General features: G+C 36.5%; 1 protein-coding gene across 3 annotated transcripts in view; it reads right to left on the bottom strand.

Moving 5' to 3' along the window:
- The window catches only part of ARHGAP8 (Rho GTPase activating protein 8), an 84630-nt gene that overhangs the window by 32168 nt on the left and 24620 nt on the right, over positions 1-27842 (bottom strand). For 2 of the 3 annotated variants that reach the window (XM_062592417.1, XM_062592407.1), the window contains 6 exons: positions 26169-26306; positions 15938-16025; positions 13113-13244; positions 10120-10206; positions 5625-5723; positions 4393-4503 (listed from right to left, as the gene is read on the bottom strand). In XM_062592417.1, coding sequence (XP_062448401.1) covers positions 4393-4503; positions 5625-5723; positions 10120-10206; positions 13113-13244; positions 15938-16025; positions 26169-26306 — 655 coding nt within the window. The remainder of the gene's footprint in view (positions 1-4392; positions 4504-5624; positions 5724-10119; positions 10207-13112; positions 13245-15937; positions 16026-26168; positions 26307-27842) is intronic. The other variant, XM_062592426.1, reaches the window with a different exon arrangement.

The following is a 27842-nucleotide window of genomic DNA, read 5'->3' as shown; positions in this document are numbered from 1 at the left end:
TAATTTCACTTGGGTTATTTTATGTTTCCAAGAAAATCACATTGTTTTTAATATGATTACAAATCTTTAAAGATGTTTTAGGACACTGAAACAGGCAGAATTTGGCTCTCAGGCAATCTAAGTCAGAAACCAGAAATTGTATGGAAAGACTGCATAGTTCAGCAACTATGCTGGTCCACTGTGTACATGGGAGGCATGAAGAATTAAATAGGGAGAGGGACAATCTTTTTTAGTCCCTCACACTCTATTCTAAAGAAATCCTGTAAGTCACCTCTGGATGATTTAATTGCCTTTATTACATTCATTTGTTATTGTTTAAAGTTCATTTATTATTGTTTGCATTACGGTAGCTTCAGTGAAAAATTCAGGACCATTTGGTACTACATCTGAGTTTTAGCTGCAAAGACCAAAAAACTGAGTCCTTATTTTATGGAAGCTCACAATGACAACGGTTTCCACTTTATGTCTCTGCCTACTGTAAAGCACACATTTAAATCCCAGAGAAGTAAATTTAACTAAAGCTGGACAGACACTTAAGATATTAGCTCAATCACAATGTAAACACCTTGCTCAGGATCAGATAAATATCAGCAACACAGCCCAGAACAGAACTCAAGATCTCCTGAATTCCAGTCTCATACCCTTACTGTCTTGCTCTTCTGTGGAAGATTAAAAGATACTGCACAGGAATATTCACAAGTATGAGATGGTCAGTTAATTATACTGAATATTTTCAGTATATTCTAAAATAGTTATTCTAATAAAGCCTGCTCCTGCACAAGATTCTGGCTTCCTTCACAATTCCCTGTTAACAGGCATTTGCAAGATGTGGACTATAGGCAAATCCTAGCTCCTGGGAAGAACTACCTAATGTATTCCTTTCTACGTGTACAGCATGCATTTGATCTATGCTACACAGATAACATAGTGCATACAAACTGTAAAAAGAAAGATATGACCAAACTCCCCTCTGAACTTTAATCAGAGCTCCCATCTACAGCTCCACTGATTTTCCTGCACCATACAACAGCAACATCTCGATTCACTGAAAAACTTTTCTAAATAAAGTCTAATTTCTAAGGTTCTCTCTGCACTTAACAGACAGACACAGAAACTAGCATATTTTGAAAAACTCTCTGAAAATGTCCAAAACAGATGTTTTAAATTATGGGACACAAACGAAATGAATCAGGGTATGCTGCTGTATAAAGCTTTTATATTGAGATGGTTGGAATGACCAAATAATTTCTTTCTGCCTATATTCCTAATGAATAACATGGTGACTGCTAACTATGGCCCACACCACACAAGTATCACCTCATATTCCTTCAACTGTACCTACATATTTAGGCACTGATTTTCTTCCTCTTTGCACAATCACCTCAGGGAGTAAACATAAAGATCATTTTGCTCTTTAAAGAGATAAAAGTCATTCTGCTGCTTCATGCTTCCCCCTCCCCCTGTACCTCTTAAGAGCTTAAGACGACTTTGAGAGGTTAAAGAGATCAAATGCGACCATTTTAAATTCAGATACAGGACCCTGAACTGCTGAGGCTAACATAAGAACGAAAAGCTTTGAACTAACCCGACAATAATCTTTTCACCTCACTCATAAATTAAAGCCAATTCAGTATAGATGACATTTCAAAGAACTATACCTCCAGCTCTCACAGATTTTCCAAGACTTTTGAATGCCCAATTGCCTTATATTGTTTTGAAAATCCCACTTTACAGGGTTAAAAACATGATTTAACAGATTCCTCTAAGACGAAGCACTGGTCTCAGTCATTTATTTATGTCTAGATGAAAACCTCCTTTAAGCTTTGTTTCTCTGCCCTAACAAAACAGGTTTTTTCCTGCTGTCCATTAAGACAAAAGTGAGGGATCTTGAAACAGTGTTTGTCACTTTCTGCTGTTCTACTTTTTAAGTACATCTCTGGAAACCAAACATATTAACAAATACAAACTGACAGAAAAGTTAAATGAGAAAGTGTTTACGGAGAAAGCACTGCATTTGCTTTTAAGGTATGAGTATGGGTCTTTTAAGTAGAAGTATGGGTTGATCGCTTTTGCAGCCAGAAGTCACTGGGGTACCATTACTACACATACAATCAAAATTAGGCCATCTACAAGGGCTTTGGTTAAATCCCATTCACCATTCTTTTACAGACTGGATAAAAACAGTCATCCCTGAAGCATTAAAACTGAAGAAGCCTCAAGCCTACAGGTCTTTTTGTTTTGTTTTGTTTCCTTAAACTAACAAAAAACCTCCACAGAGAAACAGTCTTTTAACAACAGCAGCTTTCTCTCAGGAGCATCTCTGACAGTACTATTTTTACTGGACTGTTACAAAATACACAGCACATAGTACATATATTCCCACAAATCTACACAAAATAAAACCAGAGTCTCCCTGTATCACACTTCAGAAAATGGAAAGAACTTCACCTAGGTGAAGACTTCAAATCTGCTTCCTTGCTAGAGTGGTGTGAGGTTATTGATGTTTTGCCATTACAGGCTATAGAGATCATAAAAAGAGAAGGAATTAGCAAAAACAGTTCATTCATCAAGATAAAAGTCGATACTTTTTTGGTTCAGATTTTAGAAGCTCTCAATATGTGTCATTCTCCTCCATTACCTTTATCTTTCCTCAATCTAAATTAATACAACCTAAATTAATTCATTTATTTCTCATTTAATAGCTTTGGGGGATTTGTTTTTGATTTTTATATGGTCACAGAGCACAAACTGTCCTGAAAGACAGATTTTGGATAACGCTGGGCAAACAATGAATGCACATCCTTGTGTGCTTGAACTCTTGACACATGAGCGCTCTGAACTGAACTTACATACGGATGGCATCGGTTCAAAACCTCCTTAGACAGTGCTGGAGCTCAAGAGATTAAAAATAATAACAATGTTTCTCTCAGCGTTTTTCTCCTGACAGATCTCAAAGCCACACTTTCAGACATGGAGAAACTAAGGCATGCAGAAAGGGCATGGTTTGCTCGTGCTAACACAACTGGAAAGCAGCAGTGCTTGGAAAGACAGGCAACACCCTCACCACATGCAGCCCAGCGAAAAGCACTGTTCAGAGACAGTCACAGAAATAAAGGAGCATTAAGAGTGGCATAAAACACGCTACCAGATTGCCTAAGCCTGTGAGAGGTTGGAGGTGCTTGGGCAGCAAGGCTTGGCTTGAAGTAAATGACGGAGTGTGCCTTGATGCCTGCAAATAGTTTCATCTTTATTACTGAAGCTGTGCCATAAAACACTGTCCTTCTTAATGACCCAGAAGAGACCACCCAAAAGATATTTTCTGAATTAGGAAAGTGAGTTAGCCATGTTTCCAGTGTTAGGTTGAACTCTAAAGAGGTATCATAAAAGTTAATGTCATAGTAGCTCTTACACAATAGATATTGATTGTTCTAATTTCAGGCCTTCCAGAGAGGACTAATGTTTAACATTTAACCAGGGGAAGATTTTATTTTATATCTCATTTACAGCTGAATCATTAGAATCAGAAAAGTGGAGCGTGGGTAGGAGAGGATCCAGCAACTGTCCACATATCAGGTAGAATTCATTTCTAACATAGACAAAATTGTCTTCATTGAATGTGAATGGTATTTTTCAACTGCCTTTGAGCAGGATGACATAGTAAGTTAGAGTTTGACATAGCTCTTAAATAAAATGATTACAGATGGGAAGCCAAAAGTTTTTTGTTATTGTAGGGCTTTGGTGGGGGGAGGTATTTATTTTTTAAATCAAAACTGAATCTTGCAAATACCACTGCAATTCCATTCCTTGTGTAAACTAAATCGTTCTTCTTACACCACATACATCGCTGTAATTTATGTAAACAGCTGTCAGGGCATTTCTGGAACAGAGGGTTATTTTATTTATTTCATAAAACTCTAATCAGAGCAACATAGGAGCAGCAAAGCAACAATCTATAGGGACTCAAACATTCATTTTGGCTTTATGCACCCATTTTGGAGCTTGAAGCTTTGACATGGCTTTGCTACCCACTGTCTAAATACCACCAAAACATTTTCATACCTGCCAGCATCCCTCAGCAACAGATTACCTCAGGGCTCTGTCACATATGGGGAAAAATTCTGTCCACTGGGAGAATTGTGCAGCCCTGCTAGCAGTAAGTACCATAAAGATACTGCAAACATGAAGACCAGGTAGGTCATAGACTGAGACTTCTGTCCTGAATTCATAAAAGCTACTATCTAGCCTCACAGTTTTATAGCTTTCAAAGAGAATCACAGAAACTAAACATATACTAAGAAAACTTGTGCAGACTTTGTGTCCCGTGAAACCACACATTATAAAAGACTGTGGGATAAAATGGAGAGATATCGCTTTACAAATCTCATAGCTTACTATTGCAGGCTGACCCCAAATTGCTGGGTAGGTAGAGGTGGTCTTGGTGGAGGAATCTTCATCACAGGTGGCAGTTTGCCCTTCTGTTTCCCCCGAAGATTTTCATCATGTCTGCACAAATGAAGAAATCATTGATTTTTCAGTGCATCACAGCTGATAAAACTACATATATGAACAGCCATCAGTACTGATCATGATGCTGATCTCCTGACAACAGAGAATATTCTGCAGGTCCTAGAGAACTTACATTAAAATTAATTCGAGCATTACTGAAATTTTTAGGTAGTGTTTGTGGGAGAATATTTAAGGAAGATATAGAAGAGCTTTTGCTTCAGCCAACACAGTACAGTGATAGATCTGTCCAAAAAAGTAGGAATGCACTATAATTTAAAAGCAAAATTCATGACTATTTGTTATTCAAAACAACTCCCCTTTCTTCATCAACCATGCAATCCATTTTACAACCTTAGAGCTGTAAAGTATTTTCTGTTATTCCGTATTTACACAAAGGTGTGTAAAAACTCACCAGGCTTCAGTAACAGTCATAATCAAAGCTTCCAGCTACTTTCATTCAGTAGTGACATAAAATCACTTCCTGTCAGTACATCAAAGCATTTCCATGTAAAACACTGTGTCAGAAAGACTGTCATTGATACTTATAGTGGCATTTGACAATTCCAGCCCTGTGTATTTCTTTTTCTATCCTGTTCCTTCTCCAACATCGTTTCCTAACACACATGTACACAATATAAAAGTCATGGATCTGTTAAAGATATATCCATAAGGTTTCAATTCAGTTAACACTGAACTGATTACAAATGCTCTTAGCAAAAGAAGGTCACTTGATCTGTTTTAATATGCAAATAAATAGGTCAGGAGTGTATTCTTGCCCACAAATATTACTTGGTACTCAAAAGCAGTACTGACATATGGACTGGTTTTCTTAATGCTTACATAGAGGCTACAATCATACTAAGAAAACATTCTACACCTGAGACTTAAATGTTCCAGATCTGTAGAGAAGTATATAGCATTCTCTTCTGTAAACATATGACACTCATCAGTATGTGTTGGATGACAATGCAGCCTTTAAATTTAACCAAACACAAATAGGTAAATTAAGACTTTTAGAATATAATCTTATTTCTTTAATGACTGTCTAGAATAAAAAGAAAATGCCACAACTCCATCTAAGAAAAGGTGAGACAAGATATGTTAAACTTGCCACATACCGGATGACTTCTTGAGGGATATTAAGCTGGTCATACTTGAGATGGTCTCTCAGGTCACTTAAATAGTTCAAGTAAGTGACTTTTTTCCCAAACTTATGGCTAAAAAAATGGGAGGGAAGAATAAAAATCAGCATAGGAGGAACATTTATGAAGGGTTTAGTTTCTATTACAAAAATGTAAGTGCTGATGCAACTCAGAATTAGACTGTAATTGAAGCAGCAGGAGACATAAGATGTATTTCATTTCATATGATCAAACATATACAGTGCCTGCCTGAGAGTCTGATTTGAATGAAAATAACTGACTTCCATCTGAATGTTTTGTGATTTGCATAGATATGAAAAACATTGCTTTAAAAAACACTGAGAAACAGCTTTCACACAGTATTTGAAAGCTTACTAAAAGAATTTGTATAGAAGACTCGAGTTAACTTTGTAGAAAGTATTATATGGGCAACAGGACAACACACTTAGGAGTTTTGTCTGGTTTTTTTGTTTGTTTGTTTGTGTGTTTGTGTGATTTTTTTAAGGTATTCCTCCCTACCAGAAGACAAAATGTAGATACATAGTATACATAGTATACTAGATACATAGTATAAAATATTAAGTGACATGTAAAATTTTCACAGATGTTTTGTGTGCACCACTCCAAGTGTCAGCCAATTAGTTTTATCCTTTTTGGAAAGGCGATTCTTCAATTATGGCTTCTAAAAAATATCCTGAATAATAAGATTCTTTAGGTGAGTTGCACAATATAGACTTCTGAATTTGAAGACTCTGGTATCACTAGTTAGGTCTTGAGTTTCAGCCAGAGTTGATTAGATACAGGCTAAGATGTTTAAGCATGGTTCAGGGACACATTTTTACACAGAGTTATCAAATCCCTATTTTTCTGCAATATAAAATGTAATGAAGTGTCAAGAAAAGCAATAGGTGTGTATGATAAAACTGTACTTTGCTGCAGGTTACTTTGATACTGGATTTGGAGAAAAATTCTCTTCCATTAATGAATTTATCACTGAATTGTCAAACATATATCCACAGACTCCCTCTAGTGGGAGATGGTACAAACGCAAGTTACTTGAGCATTTTAACAAGCTTTTAATTAAAAAAAAAAAAGTGTTAAATTTGCTAATAGAAAAGCAATCTTGCAACATTGATAGATTTCAGTCTGAGTGTGTACAAATTCAGAGATCTTCAGCTTGCATTTTTTCCAAAATGGCCTGCGACTTCAACATCGTAAGTAAGCAACGAGCTAAATAAATTCTCTAATCAGTCATCCGATAGTAATGCACAACATGTTATAAAAGAGGTAATTTGTAACTAAGTCATGAGCGATTAGTAATTTTTGTTGTTCTTTACAAATGCTACCTCACCACCAGCAAAGTGTATTATGTTAATAATAGATAAGTAGCTTTTGCTAGCTCACACAGTTGCTGTTCTGGCATTTGTCTGCACTTTGGAAAAAACACACTTGACTTAACGCATTAACTTCTTGCTCTTTTGGGACTGCAAAGGAGATTAATCAAGTTCTTTTGCAGCTTGAAAAATTTCACATATTTACATTTTCTTAAATACTTTCAAATACAACTATGCTAAAATACTTTTGTTCTTCACTATAAAAATTGTGCTGTTCACCCAGGCTGCAAATGCTTTGTTCATGTAAAAGTACTCAAGCCAAGTTCCTAAGAAATAGAAAGACAAAAGGATGCTTTTGACAATGATATTTATTTTACAATTGTGATTTTTTCTGGCAAACACCATTCACGAATGAGTCTGGGCTATAATTCAGTAAAGTTATGAAACAAAGCAGAGAGGATTTTTCACTCCTTTTTGTGAACTTTGGTTGATATTGACATTTAGCATGCAGCATGACATGCAAACGTAAGATTATTCTAAACTAGATAAAGAAGGTGTAGTGAACAAGTTCTGAATTGCAGTATTCTAAATGAATGATGTTAGTAAGTTTTAGTCTTAAATGAGAACACAGTTTAGGCAAATCATACATGGATGTTTTCACACTTCAGTTGTAAAATTATATCCTTACTTTTTCCCTTGCTTTACAAACAAGGCAGTCTACCTGAACCATGAACGTAGGAGAGTGTTTGATAATTAAACCATTTTCAGCAGTAAAGAGTGTTTTTTCCCAGCTTCAGCTAATTTTGGCCTTCTGGTTTACGGACTTATTCAGACTTTACTGCTGCTTTTAATTATTTCGTCAGTCCCAGTATATGAATAAATTCATTGCTGTTCATCACATATTCTAACAACAGGGAGTAGAGCAGTACTAAATTAGAATCAGAACAAGCATGTGGGAACACAGTAGTAAAAGTCAAATGCAAACAAGAATGCTGGGTATTCAAAAGGTCAAGAAGATGATGCATCTAAGATGATACACCCCGGTTCCAATTTTCTGTGCCAGATATGAATGCTTAAGTGTATCAGTGTTACTCATTTTCACATCCAAAGTAAAAAGGAATCTAAAAGTCAGAGCATTTTATTGTTAAAGGGGAGGGGAAGCATTTATCTTATTTGTGTAGATATCCTGTAAGATTCAAGAGAAATGAGTACTTGGAAGAGGTATCTCTATTTTTTTTTTTGGGGGGGGGGGGGTAAGAATTAGCAGCCAATTACTATTCGGAGTCAAACAGTATGGATGCTGCGCAGCTGCGGCTCTGCCAGCTGCATAAACACCAAGACGCGTTACTCCTGCCAGGAGTGCAAGGAGAAGTACAGATGCGTGCAGGGAAAGGCAAAATCTAGGGCCAGTCCTGCCTTCACGCTGTAGTTTGATCACTGACTACAGTCCAGAAATAGCTGTAACAAGGAATCTTCGCCCATTCTGCTTCTCTGTCTTAACCATGCAATTCCTGGCTTAACTTCTGAGGCCTGATGCTGAAAACTACCTCGTAAGAATGTATGCATGGACATTCCGGGCCAACCTAAACAGTCTCCTTCCTCTGACAGTGACTAACAACAGACATGGACAAAAGTGCATACAAGCAAACGCACAAGGTAATCCTTCCCCAGAACATATTCCCTACTTCCAAAAATTTACAGCCTCAGGGATTGAACCAGAGGTTCAATCTTTATATTGAAAACTCTACTGAGAGCTACCGAACAGATCTGTAGCGGAGGTTTTCCAGCCTAACAGGTGGACCTGTGTCCGTATGGTAATGCTCATCAAAGCCCTTGTGCTCTGCAGAGCTGAGCTCAATCCACCCTGAAGGCCCTGGCTGCAAGGCACTCACAGATCTGATCCACCTAACCCCCTCATCCCACTCAGCAGACCTCCACTGGGGCTATTCCCCCCAAATTTTCTGCAGCCTCTGAGGAAAAGATTTTTGCCTGAGAACTGACAAATGTATCAAGCAATGCTTGCTTGTTTTCTTCCTCAGCCTCTTATTAGAAAGCTGTCCTTATCCATCTAACAGGGAATGAGGAAAAAAAAAATCCATCTCATTCCTGAAGTACAAAGAGCTACTGGACTCCTGCTTCAGTCACACATTTCTTATCATTAGTTTACATCCTCCATCGCTGGCATCTTTTTACTGCCAGTTAAAATAAAAACCTATAGCTATTCTTCTTGTTTCAAGAACAGTATATTCCATAATGATTTTTAGCCATTTATATTTTCACATGCTTCTTGCATGTCTTGATCTGCCTAGAAATTAAACCACCCTAATTCATTAGCTTTCCATCAGTCAAAAATTCAATTAATAGCAAGTTACTGTAATGGACATTTTAGTTGGTTCATTATGGCTTCCCAAGATAAGCTGTTTAGCTCCTTCAACCCTGAGGACATTCAGAATATAATCCAAAAAAGGTCAGAAGTATTTTGAAAGCAGTAGGAGTTCAGGAGCAAAAGTCAACAAAGCCTAATCATCTTATCACTAATATTTGTGTAGATATGTAGATAGATTGCAAATAGCATCAATTATTATCATGCAAAGGAAAAACATCCACCAGTAAAATAAATCCACCTTCACCATTTATCTCAAGTTCTTGTGGGCACTTCAGGGCACATTCATTAACTTTGAACACAAAAGTAATCTCATTCCTATTCATCTCAGCACTTGAGCTCAGACCAAAGGTTAACTGTTTATCATATTCACTGCCACAGCACCTAGTAATTCCAGTCATGGGCCCAGTTCTATTGTGCTAAGTGCTGTAAAATAGGACAAAAAAGTCATTCATGGTCTGCAGATTTTATCATGCAACTGTGCTTTAAAGTGATATTTACCTGAACATATATCCTTACCATTAAACATACTATGAATTGAAACTCCCTTTTCTTAGAAAGAAAAAAAAGCCTACCCTATCATTCATACTTAAGCTTAAGTACATTAGTTCAAGCCATTAGTTCAAGCCACATTTTATATTTGTATTGTGTAGTTACCTGACATATTTTACCTCAAGTCTTTTTAAAAGAAACATACTACACAGCAAACCATCTTAAAACTAAACGAAAATCTTTCAAATAAACTGCCAAATACCTTATAAGAGGTTTAAAAATATTCCACAGAATTTTTATGAAGTTGGTTGGATGTACAACATACAGTGCTTTAAGGTTTTTCTTATACCTAGAAAAAGAAAATGAAACTATTAGAAGACTTTAATATCATATACTATAGAATTGAATAGCTACAACTGAATGAAAAGTTTTATTACTGGAACATTATACAGCATTCTTTTTAAGTACCTTAAAAAGACTCAATTCAAAGAAAACTGAATGTAAAATAAAAAAAATAAAAAATGGTCAGTTTTGACAATAAAATAGTAGGCTAAGATTATACTACTTATTATATTACTAACCAGTGTCTGTTATCTTGTGGGCTTAATTACTGGGAGAGGGAAAGAAGTATTGCAGAAAAGGCAACCTGACAAAGAATTGAGAAGAGGAGGAGTCCTTAAAAATTTTATCACATAAAAAAAAAAACTTTCTTCATCTCCCATTATTTTCCACTTAAAGGATTTTCATGATGAGAAAATTCTAAATTTTCAGATGTAAAAATTATACCTAATCTTTTATTTTTCTTCCTACATTTACCTTGTTCTGATAGTTCATAATTACCAAAAATGAAGCCAACTGCACACTTATTTACATCAGATGACACTCCTTGTTTAAAATAGAAAATCTTTCTCCATGATAGCCTTGCTGTATTCTGCAGTGTCACATCATGATACAATAAATAATGGATTTGGGCTGAAACAAAAATGAAAACCAGGCTGCATGAAAATACTCTGACCTTACTCAGTAGTACACATTTTGTAAATTTCATTTTGCAGTGATCATATATCTTGCTTCTATATATATCTGTTCCTTATTACTTCTTCAAGTCTCTTTCCCAGTAAGGAAAACTCCACCTAAATGTTCACCTTTCAGGGGTTATTGCTAGTAAAAAAATGATCGCAAACTCCTAGGAAAAACTTCTCACAAGTTATGATTAGAAGGAAGAGAGAAGCAACCTAGCATTTACAGCAGTTCTTCCTTCTCAATTTTAATTGGGCTTACACATCTTTGAACAAAAAACGCAGTGTTTTTACAAAGGCAATATCATACACATGCAGACAAGTGTCAGACACTATGCAACTGGCACCACTGGGAATAGGAAACAGAACCCAAATATAACAAAATATAACAAGCAAAAAGTCTGAGCTGCTTCACTGAAGTTTACATTTTGGTTTGTACCTTTAAGCAACAAGTATAAGCCACTACCTTTGTGGAAGTTTACACGCTTGATGGTTTCCTGTACTACAGTCATATACCTGAAAGACTTTCCTGAGCCTCTGCTGTAAACCTCAAAAGCAAGACTTAACTTCAACACACACATATGCAAGAAGCTGAAATGTATTATTTTATGTTTTTTTCCTCTGGCTAGTACAGTTAAAATATACTTTGGGCCAATATTGCTGTGAACTTCTTAAGGACAATATGCAAAGTCGTAAGTAAAATAATGGGTGTAGGTTGTCTGCTTTTACCCAGTTACCCAGGCTTATCTGTTTCCCTTTGATTCTCCAGCTTTCTGGGACACAGTGGGAGATGAAAAAAATGGATTTCTGCCATATGTGATGGTCACATTGTGTACTTGATAAGTACGCATGTCAGAAGGGAATGAAACTGAAGAAGATATTGCCCTTGTATTGCTGCTTCCCACGCAGCAACAGTGAATTTGGCTCAGGATTCTCTCAGAAAGAAAACAGTATAATAGGGCAGGCTTCCAGTACCATACAACCATTTATTTTCAGAAATTGTCCTAACACAGCAAAAAAATGTAACATTCCAAATCTCTCACAGAAGACAAGACACCTTTTCCTTTTCTTCTTTTTTTTACCCAGTGTCAGAAATAAAAGGTATGTTGTATTGATCACATGGAGAAACCTACTAGCAAAAAATAAGCTTTCTCAGTCTACTGCTGAGTCAAAAGCAAAAATCACATGAAAGCAGTTACAGGCTTCTGATGACAACTTCATGCTGCAGCTTGCATGACTGCTTTGCACAATCTCATTTTCCTGGGTTTTAGTGGTTAGGGTTTCAGGATACTTAGGGATGAAATTCAGAAGATTGTGAGCTCTGGCACTAAGCACAATTCAATTTCAATTTTATATGCTCCTGTGAGACGCTCAGGTATTAATATCCAATTTAGTCTAGAAACACCTCTTAATTTTCTTCACAGCATCTTTTTGAGATTTGCTTCCTGTTTCATCTTCCAAATTACAAAAAATCAGAGATGCATGATCCCTTCCAACACACACACACACTTGCGCTATCAGAAAAAATATATTTTTTCAAATATATTTACTATTTTTGATCATGTTGTTGTTTTAAAGACATCTTACAAACACAGTGAAAAATTACTGTCAACAAAAACTTTCAGCTCCATCAATAAGCATTCATTTTCAGAGAATAAACATTAAATCTTTAGTTCCCACTATTAAAATTAAATTTATCCAGTAGCTTTGGCCCCGACTAAGCTGCATCCAACTAAAACATGAGATCTTCAACAGTAGCGAGTATTATTCCAAAGGTCAGTAGTCTATGAACTCTGTGGTCCCTTATGGGCTTTATACCTAAAAACCAGCAAATATCCCAAAGGTTATGAGATACACCTTGTTAGAAACTAATCTCTCCTTTTACACATATAACGTAGCCTTGGAACAATTAAAGGTTCAAATATAACTGCGAGATAATTAATAAAGGTGTCACAAACATCTTGTTAACCACTGCACAGAAAAGCAGTGGCTCATGCTGCTTGTTCCAACTGTTTTTATACCTTTTGACAACCATTTCAACACCTAGGATGTTGATTAGTACTGCACGGAAGACATTTATAATAGCATCAACATAAGCACCAAGAACATTACAAGAATTTGCAATGGCAAAATAAACTCAACAGCCTGACAGCTGTTTGGGAAATATATGCTTCTTTCATGGAAGTTAGAGACATTACAAAAAAGAAAGAGTAAACCAAATATTTTGGAGACATACTTCCTGTCAAATTCTTTGTAGGCAGTTTGCAACCATTTCAGGGATGGTTTATTCTGACTCTTCAGGCCATAGTGAAAGTAGACAATCGTATAATCATTCTCTACATACTGGTCCAGGGTATACTTTAAATACCTGAGAAGACAGGCAACATTTTAGTTTTAAGATAATATACTGGATGAGATTTTTAAACCAGTAGCTGAGAAACTAAATGTACTATTTTTTCACAGAATGCTGGTGACTGTAAATTCATGCTTGCTTCCAAGTATTTACCAAACAAGCTCATTTTGCTTTAGTAGCAGTGTTACCAATAAACTCCACATTACTAATAACCTCCAAATTTGAAAAAAAATGTTTTGCTAAAAGATGTACAATGTTCATGGACCACTAAAAGATGAAGAAACATGGGACTATGTTATCCAAGAAATTTAAAAAGATGCATTTTAACTGACAATTAGAACTGACTTGTATTTTGCTTTCTTCTGGTCTTTGTTAATTCCTTTTTATTAGCCAAGCAAATACCACCATTTTGACTTTTCAAAATAATGATCTTATTTTTTCCTCCCAATTTAAAGTATTTTAAATTCTTGAAAAAAATCCATCAGCTAATTACTGACCATTAGGACTGGTTACTGTAAACTGTTTTCCCTGAATATGTTTGCCTTTCTCTTGTTTGTATTGCAGCAACTGTCTTCATAGATCATTTCCTTTGAAACTAATTTAAGTAACTGCACTGGTTATCCCATCTTGAAATAATACTGTATGTTTTATAAGTAGATTTCTTTGTGTTGATTCTTTTATGGTATACTTTAAGATGCTTTTCTCTTTCCTTTCTCTTACAATTGAGAACACTGTATGGTCTATTACACAGCTCAATGATTCAAATAAAGCAATGACAGAGGAGTACAATCCAGTCTCATCTCTTGCTGTGGCAGATTTTAACTTTCTCATGTCATTCTCAATGCTTTCTTATTATTCTACGGCATAGCCCTAGCTATTGTGCTTAATTGTACGTAGGCCATTTTCATTTAATAAAATAGATGGTTCCATGTGCCGTTTATTAGGCAGTGGCTATTTGAAAGTATCAAGGCTGCTTTGCCTATTCATGTATGTAGAAGCATGCAACTTCACTGTCACCCTGTACTCCCATAGCCTCATTTATCTGCTTATTCCCCTCAGCATACTGTAAATCTTAGACTGTGAATGATCTGGGACAACAACTGCCACTGCAATCAGTATAAGGCAGTTTTGATCCTTGACTTAAGCATTAGATGTTAGTTTAATAGAAATAGTAGTAACAATTACTCAAGACTTGAAATGAAAATACACCTAAAAAGATCTTCTTACATACAGGCAGAATCATACTCTATTTTATGCCATGTAATTCCTTTGAACATTGCATTCAGAAAGCCTGTACTTCCAAAAATAATGAAGAGGGCTTTGTAGGCATAAAATAACTAATATTTCTGTAAAGCCAGTTACCTATTCCAAGGCTGTAAGACAACTGCAAAGACATTATAAAAGCTTTAGCAGATCAATCTTTTAAGTGGCTTAATCACAAACAACCTACCAATTCAGGCCTAGTCTGCACAGACTTTTCCTCAAAACTCAACTGCTTGGTCTAGCTACTTAAAGCACAGATCACCTGACAGACACAGTGCTAGCTTCCTATTCAGATTCAGATTAACTGCCTTCTTAGCCCAGACTTTCCAAGAGAATTTGACGTAGTCTCAGATACAGAAAAACACCTAATTGTTCAAATCCAGAAGAGACAGAGCTGGAAATTCTAGTTTTATCCAGGTACCTCTTTGCAGAACTGAGGAAGGGTTCTTAAGATCTGGATAGCAATGTTGTTGCACATTTCTTTCACATTACCTATTAATCAGTACAGGTAGTTCCTACCAATGAGGAGTTGACTGCTGTGGATCTTGCTCCAAGGAGCCAACACTCCTATACTATAAAGGGAGCTTTTGCTTAAGACTACTGAACTATGCTAACAGTGTGAGGAGAATACAAATTAAGTAGCATTGTTTCAAACACTCACATCTCTCAAATAACCTGTTTTTTAATCCCCCTCTGTTTCTGAAAAGTTGAGATAACAGCACTTCCTTCTTTTGTAAGGGTAGGCATACTGAAAGGTGCTCAAATATTTTGGTAATGAAGTCTGTACAAGAACTCAAAATAGGTTTAAAATACTGAATATGGACAAAACAGCCCCCATTGTAGTGACAAGCCAGGGAATTCAGGTAGAAGTATGTTCTGACACCTTATTGCAGTAAGTTTACACAGAAGAAGAATGTGATTTTTCATGTTCACCACATTTAACCCAAAAATCAAACATTACAAAGTGAGATAAAAAAAAAAAGTTTAACCATAATGATACAGTAAGTAAGGTTATTTTATAAAAGAAGAAAAACAGACATAATAATGAAACTTTCTTGTTAAGTGACTTAGAAGATTAAGCATAACAAATTAAGGCAAATCCTACAATTCATGAGAATGTACATACAGAGCACCAAAATACTCAAATTTCTATCTCATTGTTTCTCATTACAAATTTCATTTAAATACCATCGGAATTCATTAATAATATAAAGACTACAATACACAAAGTTAATTTCTGTAAACAGTGAATTGCTCTTTCTAGTCAAGATTCCTGGCGAAGGAGCTCTGACAGCTTCATCCACGACTCATTCACTTAATATTAACTTTTCACTCTCTGCCCCCTGCTTCTCCTCCCCAAAAAGCTCATTCACCTAGAAACAAGCTAACAGAAGATCACATATAAAATGTAAAGTAATCCAAGCAGGAAACTGAGAGAAACTTACTCCAGCAATCTGGTGTGATTGAGCTGATGGGAGGGAGGCATACGGCAGCAACTGAAAGTAATCACCTTCCTTCCAGAATTGTCATCACCTGGTGAACAAAACAGTAAAGACAATGCTCATTTATTTATGCAGCGAGATCTCAATTATCTGAAGGAATGGCTCGTATCTTCTAATACTTGGGGCTGCCTTTGTAGCTTCCACTGCTATCTAAAATGCTCTGTGAAACCTCACTGTCAAACCACTTGTTGTATTCAGAAATACAATTTGCCCACGACTGGCATGAAAAGATGCAGCTGTCTGGTGAAGGAGGGAAGTAAGCTGAGGAAGTCATATTCAAAGGAGATTGGAAGTGTTCAGCTCCTGCTAGGGGACACTAAAATCCCCTGCAGAGTTCAGTCATAGAAAAAAATAAGCCTGTCGTCTCCAGTAGTGTAAAAGTGGTCTGTTTTTAAACTCTTCAGGCCTTATTTTTCTAACATATAAGAATACTGCTCTGCCTACAGGCACTTCGGGCATCTGCTTTGTCACATACTTGGGTCAGATTTTCTATTAGGTAACTTAAGCAGTCTTAGATACTCTTTTCCAAAAGCACTGCTACATTCAGATCCCACTTAAAACACAACAAGCAGGGCACACATCTGGGCTTTTTATAACCTGAAGATCCCTAACCATCCATCCCCTTAATCTCTCTTGCAAAACATATTGTTACATCCAAGTCCATTACACCCATGATTCAAGACAGGTTCACTCAGGTTGCCTGCAGAGACAAGGCTGCTGTTTGTGCCAGGGCTTTTGGTATCTGACAAGTCAGACTTGGAGTTTAAACAATGTTTGTACTGAGGGTAAGGGTAACTCTGCCCTGAAGGTGTTACGATACTAACATTTATCTACATGAAAGATACCATTCTTGTCAAAATAATACAGAAGTACCCCAGAAAACTTTAAGACTTAATTCACGTGTGAGATACTTAGGTCTAATTTAATTGTTCAAATTAAATTATACTTAATGCTAGCTATTTTCTCCCCTAAAGTATCAAAGTTTGGCTCCGATATCAGTAGGATAGAAAGTTAAGACTTGATTTTTTTAAGATATTCTTCCTAATTCTTGATCCTTTTCCCTCTCTAATTAGGCAATGACTAGAATAAGCGAAGAAAATAGGCAAAATGTAGGAAGCTAACTTTGAAAAAGAGTAACTTAATGAATAAATAAAATCATTGCAGCATTTCTACAGAAATTGGGCAGAATGGCTTCATATATTTTCTCAGCTGTTCTAACTTGTATAACTGATGCTGGTTCAAATTAGATGATCTGAACTAACAAAGTACTTCACAGCTTTACAAACATCCATGTTTTACATGAAAACCACCACAGATAGTAATATGCTTTCCTATTTTCAATTCAGGAGAGGAGGTTGTCTTGATCTGACAAACTCTACACCAAGAAAAAAAGATCCCTGTATTTCTTTTGTCTAGTTCCTACCTAGTTGTGCTCAACAGTACTTGCAGAAGTCATGATGAGACAGTATCTTTACTTGTTTTTTCTTTTAAAACCCATTCCAGTTCAGAAGTGCAGGGGGAAGAGGCAGGGAGAGGCAAGATTAACACTTAATGACTTTCCACATACAAACATAGACTAAGTGAGAGAGATCTGTATTATCAATTCCAAGCCTGCTACAAGGCTGTTCCTGAGATCCCTGCTTTGGACAACCAGCAATCCTATTTTCTCAGTTTCTGTCCAAAAGTTACAGTGAGTTTATTCCAATTTGTTCTTGTGACAATAACATCACTCAGCTGAAACAGCTCTTCTCATTCAGTACTATTTACCTTCCTGAAGAAATTTCCAGACAGTAATGACATCCCCTCTCAGCCTTTATTTTACTGCTTGTAAACACTGTAGTTCTTCTGTCTCATTTAAGTGTCACCAATCCCCTGATTTAGCCATTTTCTACACTGCTCCAATCTGAATACATCTTTCTGTAACACGGGTGGCCAGTATTAGGCAATGAATTGCAGATGGATGTTACACAGGTGACTTGATAGATCTCCCCAAAACATCAACATCATTCTCTATACTGGAAACTAAGGTTTATTGTGGCAACTTTGTCTAGATAACCTGTAACTCCATCTCATCCTTATTTCACAGGAGCCCACTTTCTCTTGTTGTTCTCTTCTTCTTTATACAACCAAAGAACCTTTTGCTATTCGCTTCAATATCCTTTTAAGGTCTAATTCAGCTTGACTTTTGGCAATTATTACTGTAACTCCCTATTTTTGACTTCCAAGACACAGCTTTCTCTGCTGACTCATTCTTTTTTTTCCTGTTCCTTATAGGCTGTCTGCTTATTTCTGTTACCTTTCTTGAAGATGTTTTTTGACCCCATAAGGTCTGGCGCCCCTTCCAACATTAAAAATATATTCCAACTCATTTGCTAAATAAAGTGCTTGAGCACCCCTAGAGAAAGGACATGCACAACAATACAATTACAGACACTCAGGTATGTCTGCATGTTGTTCTTAAAGGGGTCATAATTTTATTTCCTGGAGTTATTTTTAAATATCTTATTTGATGTTCTCAGAGCACTTATAAAGGCATTATAACATGACAAGCATTAAAATGAATGATGTACTAAAATTAAATTAAAACATTAATAACAGATTGTTCTCTAACTCATGATTTGTTTGTGGAAAAAACACTGCATTGCAATACACTGTAGAATATTCTATTCTAAATCTAAGAAAGGTTCCCAGTTAAATTACTAAATGAGTCACTAATTGTTACCATTGGCTACACTGGACTGCCTGCATTAAAAGGCAGAAAAAAATAACCAACTTTATAAAACACTGTGAATAGATACACTCAGAACATAAACAAACATCTTTTCCCAGTTTTAATGATGAGAAAGCTGAGGCAAAATAACTTTCACAAAATTACCAGCAGAGTAGTGAAGAGCACCTATAGTGCTATAAAGACAGTGATGACAAACCAAAACGTGTGATCTCAGCTCTGTCCCCAACCCTGCCCCGACTTATTGCATGGGCAAGACACCTCTGTCACAGCTCTCCCTCTGTAAGGACTTAAAAACCTAAATAAAGCAGTGCCAGCTTCCCACTAGTGATGAGATTTAGAGAAATAAAAAAGGTTGTTCTTTTTCATGCACATCAATAATCATTTTTCATAGGTATCAATAACATTTTGAAAAACATCTAGTTTTAAAATGACACACAGAGTGTTGATCCAAATACAAATCAGGCATGCCTTATCCTCCCCTCCACCAGACAGGCTAAGATTGACCACTCCGGGAAATCCCCATCACTCCAGCACGCTTGCTACCCGGTCTGAGACAGTTTGACACCCAGGACCTTGAGGATACAATTCCTCCCTAAACATCTGAAAGTGCGGTGTGGAAAGTGAAGTGGAGAATGGCAGGAATCTGTATGCTCAAAGGAGCATGTAGTCCCACCCTGCCCATATAAAGGCTTTCCTCCTGTCATCCTTCTGCACTGTTTTTGAGCTCTTCGTACTCAGGCAGGGAGCACGCTCAAAGATCAAGTGCCTTAACTGCCTGGACATTCAAACACTCCTAGCAACTTTTTTTTTTCCTTCAATCTTTATACCCCTATATTATTCATTTTGGCAAAAGTAACTGGTCAAATTCTGCTCTCATGCACCAAAAAAGTCTTCTGTTAGATTTCTCTTGACTATGGTTAAGGGACTACTGCCTTTAGATCAGCCACCAGCATCACGGAGAAACACTCACAAGTACGTAATACAAAAATCCCAGCAGACTATTGACTGCCACAGCCTTAGCATTATCAACTGTGCTCACAGCTGAGTTGGTTCAGTTAGCCTCCTACTGCAAAACCAGCCTCTTCTTCATGAGTAAGGAGGGGTATAGAGAGTATATTGTCCATAGTAAGATTTACACACATTAAAATACAAGATAAGGCCTGAGATTGTATTTGTGTGTTTCACTGAAATAGACAGGAATCACACACCACCTTTGATATCAAACTTCGGAGTCCAACAACAATAAGAAAGTTACAGTAATGACACAGGGAAGGGCAAGTGGGAAAACGGATCGTACTACTTTTTGTTAAGAATTTGGATGGCACAGTACTTACTAAGTGCTTCTTGCAAATGAAAATGATACAGTGTTTCTAATGATACAGCTCATTTCAATTCGCAAATGAGACTTTCTGTATGCTGTAATTTTAGCACAACTGCTTAAGAACTTTGGTTCCGATGATACTAAATAATACCATTTTACAAGTGAAAAGTGATATATTATTTTACTTCACTGAAGCCTGTCATTATAACACTACAGCAGAGCCAGATCCTAATGTCACTGGAAATTCTGCCTCTAGTTTCAACTGGAATAGAAGCAGGGCCAAAATCCAGAAGACCTGCTGTTACAATGAAAAGACTTGCTCACATTTCTGATTTGCTCATATAATTTAGGCTACTGAAAATGAGCCGAATCCTCATTTTCTGATTTAAATGCCTCACAGGTTGTGCATCTTAATGTCAGTCTAATGCAGGCACCTCAGGTATGCCAAGGGGTCCCAAATGGCACTAAAATTCAGTTGCCTAGTATGGCAACAGAACTGAGCTCTAAATCCCCATAATCTAGGTAGCAAACTTGGAGACTAGTGCACTTAGAAACTGCACCCTAACACTTAAATTTGAATGTCAATCTCGACCTGAATCCCCCAGAAATACCCAAATTTAATTTAAAAGCAGCTCAGAAATACTCATTAATCAACTGCAAAGCTCACATCCCCCTCCCTATGCAGATGGGTAGTACGAGGTTTGTCCTCTCCCACATTCTCACTCAAACTTCATGGAAACAAACACACACCATTTTCTCCTCATGGGTCTTACAAAGATAGCAAAATGAAAACACGTAGCCAACAGCTCTAAGATTTGTTTTCATTGGAATCATCATTTTGTAAAAAACTGTGCTGTTATCAATCTATACATTATGATGTATATTTTAATATTTCATCTTCAAGCTGCGTGAAATCTGTGATCATGATCCCCTGAGTAAACACAGAAAATTACACCAACTCTGAATTCTGTAAGTCAAGGCCTTTTGATTTTGCAAAGTTCCCTCTTTGTGTTCACTACTCTGAATTCCACTCACAGCCTCCTGTTCATTTAGAAAAAAAACTTTGAGAGGACTGCACCTCACTGACTCTGCAAAGTACTAAAAATGCAATTAAAGCAAAACGTATGCTCAGGTGTTTTTCCTAAATAGGAATGATTGCAAATGACTGTTTAAGACATTTTCTGCATCTTCACTCCTTTCTGAAAACAAAGATTCCGCAAAGATTCCTTCAGTTACATTTTTTTGTTTGTTTTTTGTTTTTTTTTTGTTTTGTTTTTATATTTTTGAGAAATACTTTGCATAGTACCTTTTCTTCAGGTCAGCAGAAAGCAGAAAACGATGTTCTAGTCTTAAAAGAGACAGTGAAAGTCAGTACCGGTTTCAGTGACGCAAAACTAAATATCAAGACTACACATTTTGCTAACTCACAGACATTGCAAAGGAAATAGAAGAAAAGCAAAGAAACAGGATAATATTCAACCAGAAAGAGAATATAATCTACTTACATTGTGAAGTGGAAATATTGCCAGGCTATTCTTTTAATAAAGTATATTGTGGTGTAGAATGATTTTTCGAATATTTTCAAGATATACAATCCTAAAATCAAATTCACACTCATATTTGAAATTGGCACTTCAAGACATCATTTATTTTAATAAGCCTATTGCTCTTAAGTGGTTGAAATCAAATATTTAAAGCAGACTTTTTTCTCAGATTCAGTAAGAAAACGTGTCCATATATTTTGATGTAATTAACTCAGTTTTATCTTAAAAAACTATACTACTACTTAACAGTCTGATGTTCAAAGGCAAGAAACATGATAAAGAAGGATTTATTTCCTTTGACATTCACAAAAGAAAACAGCTGGAGAAAGAAGCAGCAGGAGGACTGGTCTAGAAAGTAGAAAATCCAAGTTCAATTCCTGTCTGCGCCTGAAGGATTTGAACCTATGGTTCTGTGATTCAAGCAGGTTTCCTCTTTCTAGAGCAGGGAGCATTCTTCATTGCTTTCAATCTTTATTCTGGAGTTCCCCTCATAACAATTGAGGGTAAAAAAATGACAATACTCAACTGGTTAAGACCTGCTTTGTAATGTGTGAAGCCCATATTAAAATCTGTTCTTGTGCTGCAAATCAATTATGAACTGGAACCCTTGGCTTCTTGAAAAGCACTCAATGCCTCTCCAGTTGAGGTTTTTTCCACCATGGATCAGCTCCTGAAGATACTGGAGGAATTGGCAAAGTTGCCACTGATGTAGACTCTTACTTATAAAGACTTGTGTCTTAAGCCTATTTAGTAACTGACTACTGTTTCACTATTTGATAATTCACTACTGTTTCTCCTTATATGTTATCAAAACTAAATTACTACTTTAACTTTCATAGCCTGATCTACGTAACACTACTCTAATCAGTTTCTATTACACTGGTCTGATACCACAAATGGCCATGAAATAAACTGGAGCTTGAAGAAAAATACGAACACTCTCTGTGAGGACAGGCTGAATATCTGAAATCTTTAAACACAGCTACAAAAGGAGTAAAATGCTAGTGAAAATACTGACTTAAAACAAAGATGGATTTTGCATCCATTAGCAAGTTAAGTCTAATGTATGAAGGATGCAATCACAAGTTTCAGAAATAGCCTTCTAGTTAATCAGCACATATCCAAAACAAGGTACTGCAAGAAATTATCAGCAATCATATTACAAAAGCAAACTATAGAAAATAAGGAAGTTTGATGCACCATATATGCTTAATATGCCTTTCATTTTTGCCCCTCCAAAAAATAAAATCTTTGATTTCGTTTTAAGCAACAGTCTAAAAATTCAAAATTGAAATAAAAAATACTAGCATTGCAGCACTGCTGCCATTTATGAATGCTTAAAATAGTCAACACATTAGTATTTGTGGGATAAATCACTATGTAATAAGCAACTATTAAAACCTGTGCCTTTCAAAAATGTCCCCTATTAATTAATTTGCATTTATACAGTGTTAAAATACACTCAAAAAATCTTTTTTGCAGACAGTCAATACTACTGTCAAAGCTATTGTTATGCAAGGCAAGTACAAGTCACTTTAACTTATGGGAAGTGAGGCAGAATTTTAGGGGTTTTTTTTAAGTAACTGTTGGAAACCAAACCACTGTAATAGATGCATAAATTACCGCAAATATTTTCACCTGAATTCTGTGTCGTCATTCTTCAATCACAGCAGACAATACATTTCGTTGTCTTTCAATTACAAAATTAAAACATAAGGAACAGCTTGCAGAATTGCCTTAAAACAGCCATTCAAAACACTGAAATTATACTTTGTCTTATTCAAGATCATTATGAACTGTAATAAGCTAGATACAAATCATTTAAAAGTGCTTTGTTCTCAAAAGGGACTGGCTTTTTCCAAGATGGGAAAAGAGGTATGAACAGCTTGCGCTTGCTGCACTTGATTCTAAATCCAGAAAACACTGATATCTGACTCAACATCAGTTAACACTGGGGACAGAGAAGTCTCATTTTGTGGAAGCGAAGTGTGTTCTGGTGATATTTTTACTTTTTGCATGTTCTGCATTCATACGCACACTTCTGCATTCCCTTCTAAGTTTATACTATCAGAATCATTTCTTTATTTTTGCATACTGCATTATGAAGCGCTGCTGCCAGCTTGTGCTTTGCATTTAAATTGTGCAGTGTATTTGTAAAACCTCATCACATAGTTCTGATGGTTGCAGCAGCTAAATTCACTCTTTTCTGAGTTTACGTAATAGTCAGGGAACTTCCTCCTCCCCAACCCCATATCAAAGACTACAGCATTAAGGAAAAGTCATTACAGATAATCACACATTTCAGCCAAGATTTATCTTCTGAATATTTCTGTTGGCTTCATTGAAGTTACACCAGGAATACATCTAATGTTTGCATTTATTCCAAGCAAATACTGATATGGGTTCTGAGACAATACAATGGAAGCTACCAGTAGTTCTCTTAAAAAGCAGGTCTCACTTTGGACTATACTGAGGCACATTCCTGTTCTCCAATAAGGAAATAAAGTGAAGGCAAAGGCATAAAATTAAGCCCAGTGAGAACGGAGCCAGGAACGGAAAGGTTAGTTAACATTCTGTCTCCACTGCATGTTCTCCATTTCACCAGCAGTAAAGCATGAAGTTTTAAAAGAAGCTGTTCCGGTATATTTCATTTCTTCATTCCAAAATTTCCCCCCTTTTCTGAGTTTCCCAACCATGTGATCTCCACGTCAAAGGACAGGGTCAGTCTGACAATAAGAAGGTTAAGGTTTTTGTTTGTCTTGGCAGCAAATAAATTGTTATTTATTTACCTTCTTAAATCAGCAAGGAATGTCTTATTGGCCACTTGAGTAGAACAAAGAAAGATTGCCAACTTGTCCCCTCCCCTACAGTAATGAGGGATGGAAAAGAAAACTTTTTTCAACTGCAGACTCAGAAGTTTCAGTTCAGCATCAGGCACTCTGAAAAGCCGCAAAAATCATGACAACTCTTGCAAAGAAGACAAGCATAATAAGGACCCTCTGAAATAAACACCAGCCAAAAATTAAAAGAGTATGTCTGTTAACGTAACTATTTCACACTGTCAGATTTATTTCAGTGATTTCATTAATAATTTCTGTATCTCAGTATTTCCCACATCCCAATGCTGGTGCTTCAGTGAGAAACATCCGAGAGGGATAGTATGTAGTAGTTTTTGAATCACAAGATTTTGAATCTGTTATTCCCTTGTATATTGATTTCAGTCTTATGTTGAGAGAAGAGGTTATCATAGAATCATAGAATCAGTAAGGTTGGAAGGGACCTCTGCAGATCATCTAGTCCAACCTCCCTGCTCAAGCAGGGTCACCTACAGCATGTTAGACAGGGTTGCATCCAGACAGGTTTTGAAGATCTGCAGAGAAGGAGCCTCCACAACCTGTCTGGGCAACCTGGTCCAGTGCTCTGTCACCCTCACAGTGAAAAATTCCTCCTCATATTCACGCAGAACTTCCCGTGGTTCAGTTTGTGCCCATTGCCTCTTGTCCTGTCACATGGGACAACTGAAAAGAGTTTGTCCCCATCCCCTTGACACCCTACCTTCAGGTACTTGTAGACATGTTTTGATGAAGGTAAAAGATAGTATTTATCCCGTGTATAACTAGCTTTAAGATGAGAAGTTAGTATGAGTGAAATTCTCCCACTGTAGTCAGAAGTCAAGTCGGCACCGATTAGAGAAATGGTTTCCCTAAAGTTTCCAATCACCTGTATTAATAAACCAATGAATTGATGACACTCTCTTTATGGCTCTAGTTCAGGAAGGCACATACATACACACTTCAGTCCATGCCTTTCCAGGAAGCTCAATCTAGGTGCATTATAACATGATGCACAAAAAGTTTGTGCAATATAACAAAATCTGCAGGTGAACAGTGTTACATACAGCTTGCTTCTTACTGCATAAAATTCTTAAGTTCAGGAGTATGATTATAATGTTATTTTAACAAGCATATGAATACCAAAAAAGAACAAAAAGTAAAGAAAACACGCAATGCATGCTTTAAAGAGGTGCTTTTATTTCGTAGATGTGTGTACCTGTCCTACTAACGTTACCAGAGAGATTTTAAAATAAATAACTGTAAACATCAAATAATCCAAAATTCAAATATGATACATACCCACAGCTTCTCTCCATCATTGCATGAACAGCTTCCTTTCTGTGTTTTATTAGTTTTTATACAGTAACCCATATCTCTTTCGTTGCACTCCCTTTCCTGGGCAGACTATAAAAGTGATCATGTGTGGCTTCATAACACTTCAGGTTATTCAGAAAACAAAACAGCTTATCACTCAAATAAACCACAGACCCGTTGCAGTTAGTATTTAGGCTTTAGATTATGATATATTGTAATGGTTATATTCTAAAGCAAGATTAAGCTCAAATATTCGGCTCATAATTCATCTGTAGAAAAGCACTGGATCACATATTACTACTATTCACCTTCTTTTCGGGATGAAAGCTGAAAGTATTAACATGATTCTGATGCATCAATGAGGCTTAGAGTAAGAAAAACATGATAAGCGGTCTAGTAAGCTGAAGATGCACACTTTTTCCAAACATACCTGCTAACTGAATGATGCCATGTCTTGCAACATCATAGTAGGGGTGATTAATATTTAGTTCAGGATCTACCAGTGGTGGTGGAATAAATGATTTTTCCTGGTCAGATTGTGCATCTTCTGCTTCGTCTCTCTGCAGTTCTGAAGGAGCAAGTAAGAATGCGTAAATAATAATGAACAAAGAAAAACTACTGCCGCTGATACACTATTAAAAGGCTGAATTTTAGCTCAGCTCTGGCAAAATTCATTGACTATTGTTATATTTTTAAATCAATTTCTTGCTTTTTCCCATCCTCATGTGTGGGAAAAATCAACCCTATAATACCTCACAGTCACCTTCATGTCCTCCTTAAAATTAGTATCCACTGTGATGTTCACAAAAATCTCAACAATGACTGGACAGCTGGTATGCTGGTGTTGTCTTCTCATTTCCTACACTCCCACTATCTGCTTGTTGTACCCATCTACAGCTTCTTTTCTTTTACTTGGAGCTTGTCTGCACATGGAAGTCAGTGTTCAGTGTGCTAGCATATGCACTGACATTTACTCCAGCATTAACACCCCACGTAAATACTCCTTGACAGCAGACTCATTGTCTTACATCAATTTATCCTTAATGCTTGCTGACAGTGTCATATGAGGAATGTGTTGTAAACTGTCATACAGCTTAAGCGTGGACTAACTTCTCCAAGCAGGTAAGTCTTCACTCAGACCACACATTCTGAATCTTCTGCAGATTTTAGCACAACAAGATCTAGACCTATCATTAGCACTGTATCTTAGCTGCTATAAAATACTACAAACAAAATCCCATCTTAGCTCCCTCCAAATCCACCATATCCTTGACATTTGTTATCCTTCAGAACTTGCAATAGGCACAGCAGTCAAATGTCCATTCAGTATACTTTTCAGGTAAGTCCCAAATGAAGGTGCAAATATGCACAAAAACCCAGTGAGTAATGGGCTTTTTCCCCCCCCCAACTTCAGCATATCCTGGACTAGAACCTCAAGGCAAAATCTACTCTGCACTAAATATGCAACAAAAAGACAGCAGGTTCTATCTTCAGAGTTTTTGGGGGGTTTTATTTTGTTTTCAATGTTTTTCCAAACTGTTGCATGGTTCTGAAAGAGATGATCTTAAGTACATACCCAAATGAATGTAGATTCTGGGAGTGTAATGCAAGAATTACCAGTGCTAATGTTTTTACAGTATTTAAATGAATGTTCTCCAGAAACTGACTGGAATAACATTGTATTGACACATTAACACATAACTTAAATAGGCTTAAAATAGGAAAAGATGTTTTAAAGAGACAAATTAATATTCTACCAAAGCATAACACCTCCTGCACATCATCTATCTCTTTTATCATGCAAATTATAGTAAGATACATAAACTTATATAATAAGATGGAAATAGCAGCTTTTTCTAAGTAACACTAATGGTGTTACAGATATGTATTTTGAGAATGTTTTGTTTTCTAATCCTCTGCGTAAATATTTCATTTACCTTGACCACTACCCAAGATACACTAGGGCAGAAAGAATATATTAGGTATTGATTTCAGTCAGTTTTATATACAGTAGCTAATAACTGTTAGAGAAAAACTGTTACTAAATATTTCTGAATGTTTTCCACTCACAGTTTCCCAATATCTTTCTATCCTATAAACAGCT

Source organism: Rhea pennata, chromosome 1, assembly GCF_028389875.1.
Source record: "Rhea pennata isolate bPtePen1 chromosome 1, bPtePen1.pri, whole genome shotgun sequence".
In the NCBI taxonomy this organism is placed as follows: Eukaryota; Metazoa; Chordata; class Aves; order Rheiformes; family Rheidae; genus Rhea; species Rhea pennata.
Note: the sequence above shows the minus strand (reverse complement) of the source record. Positions and strands in the feature narration are given on the sequence as shown.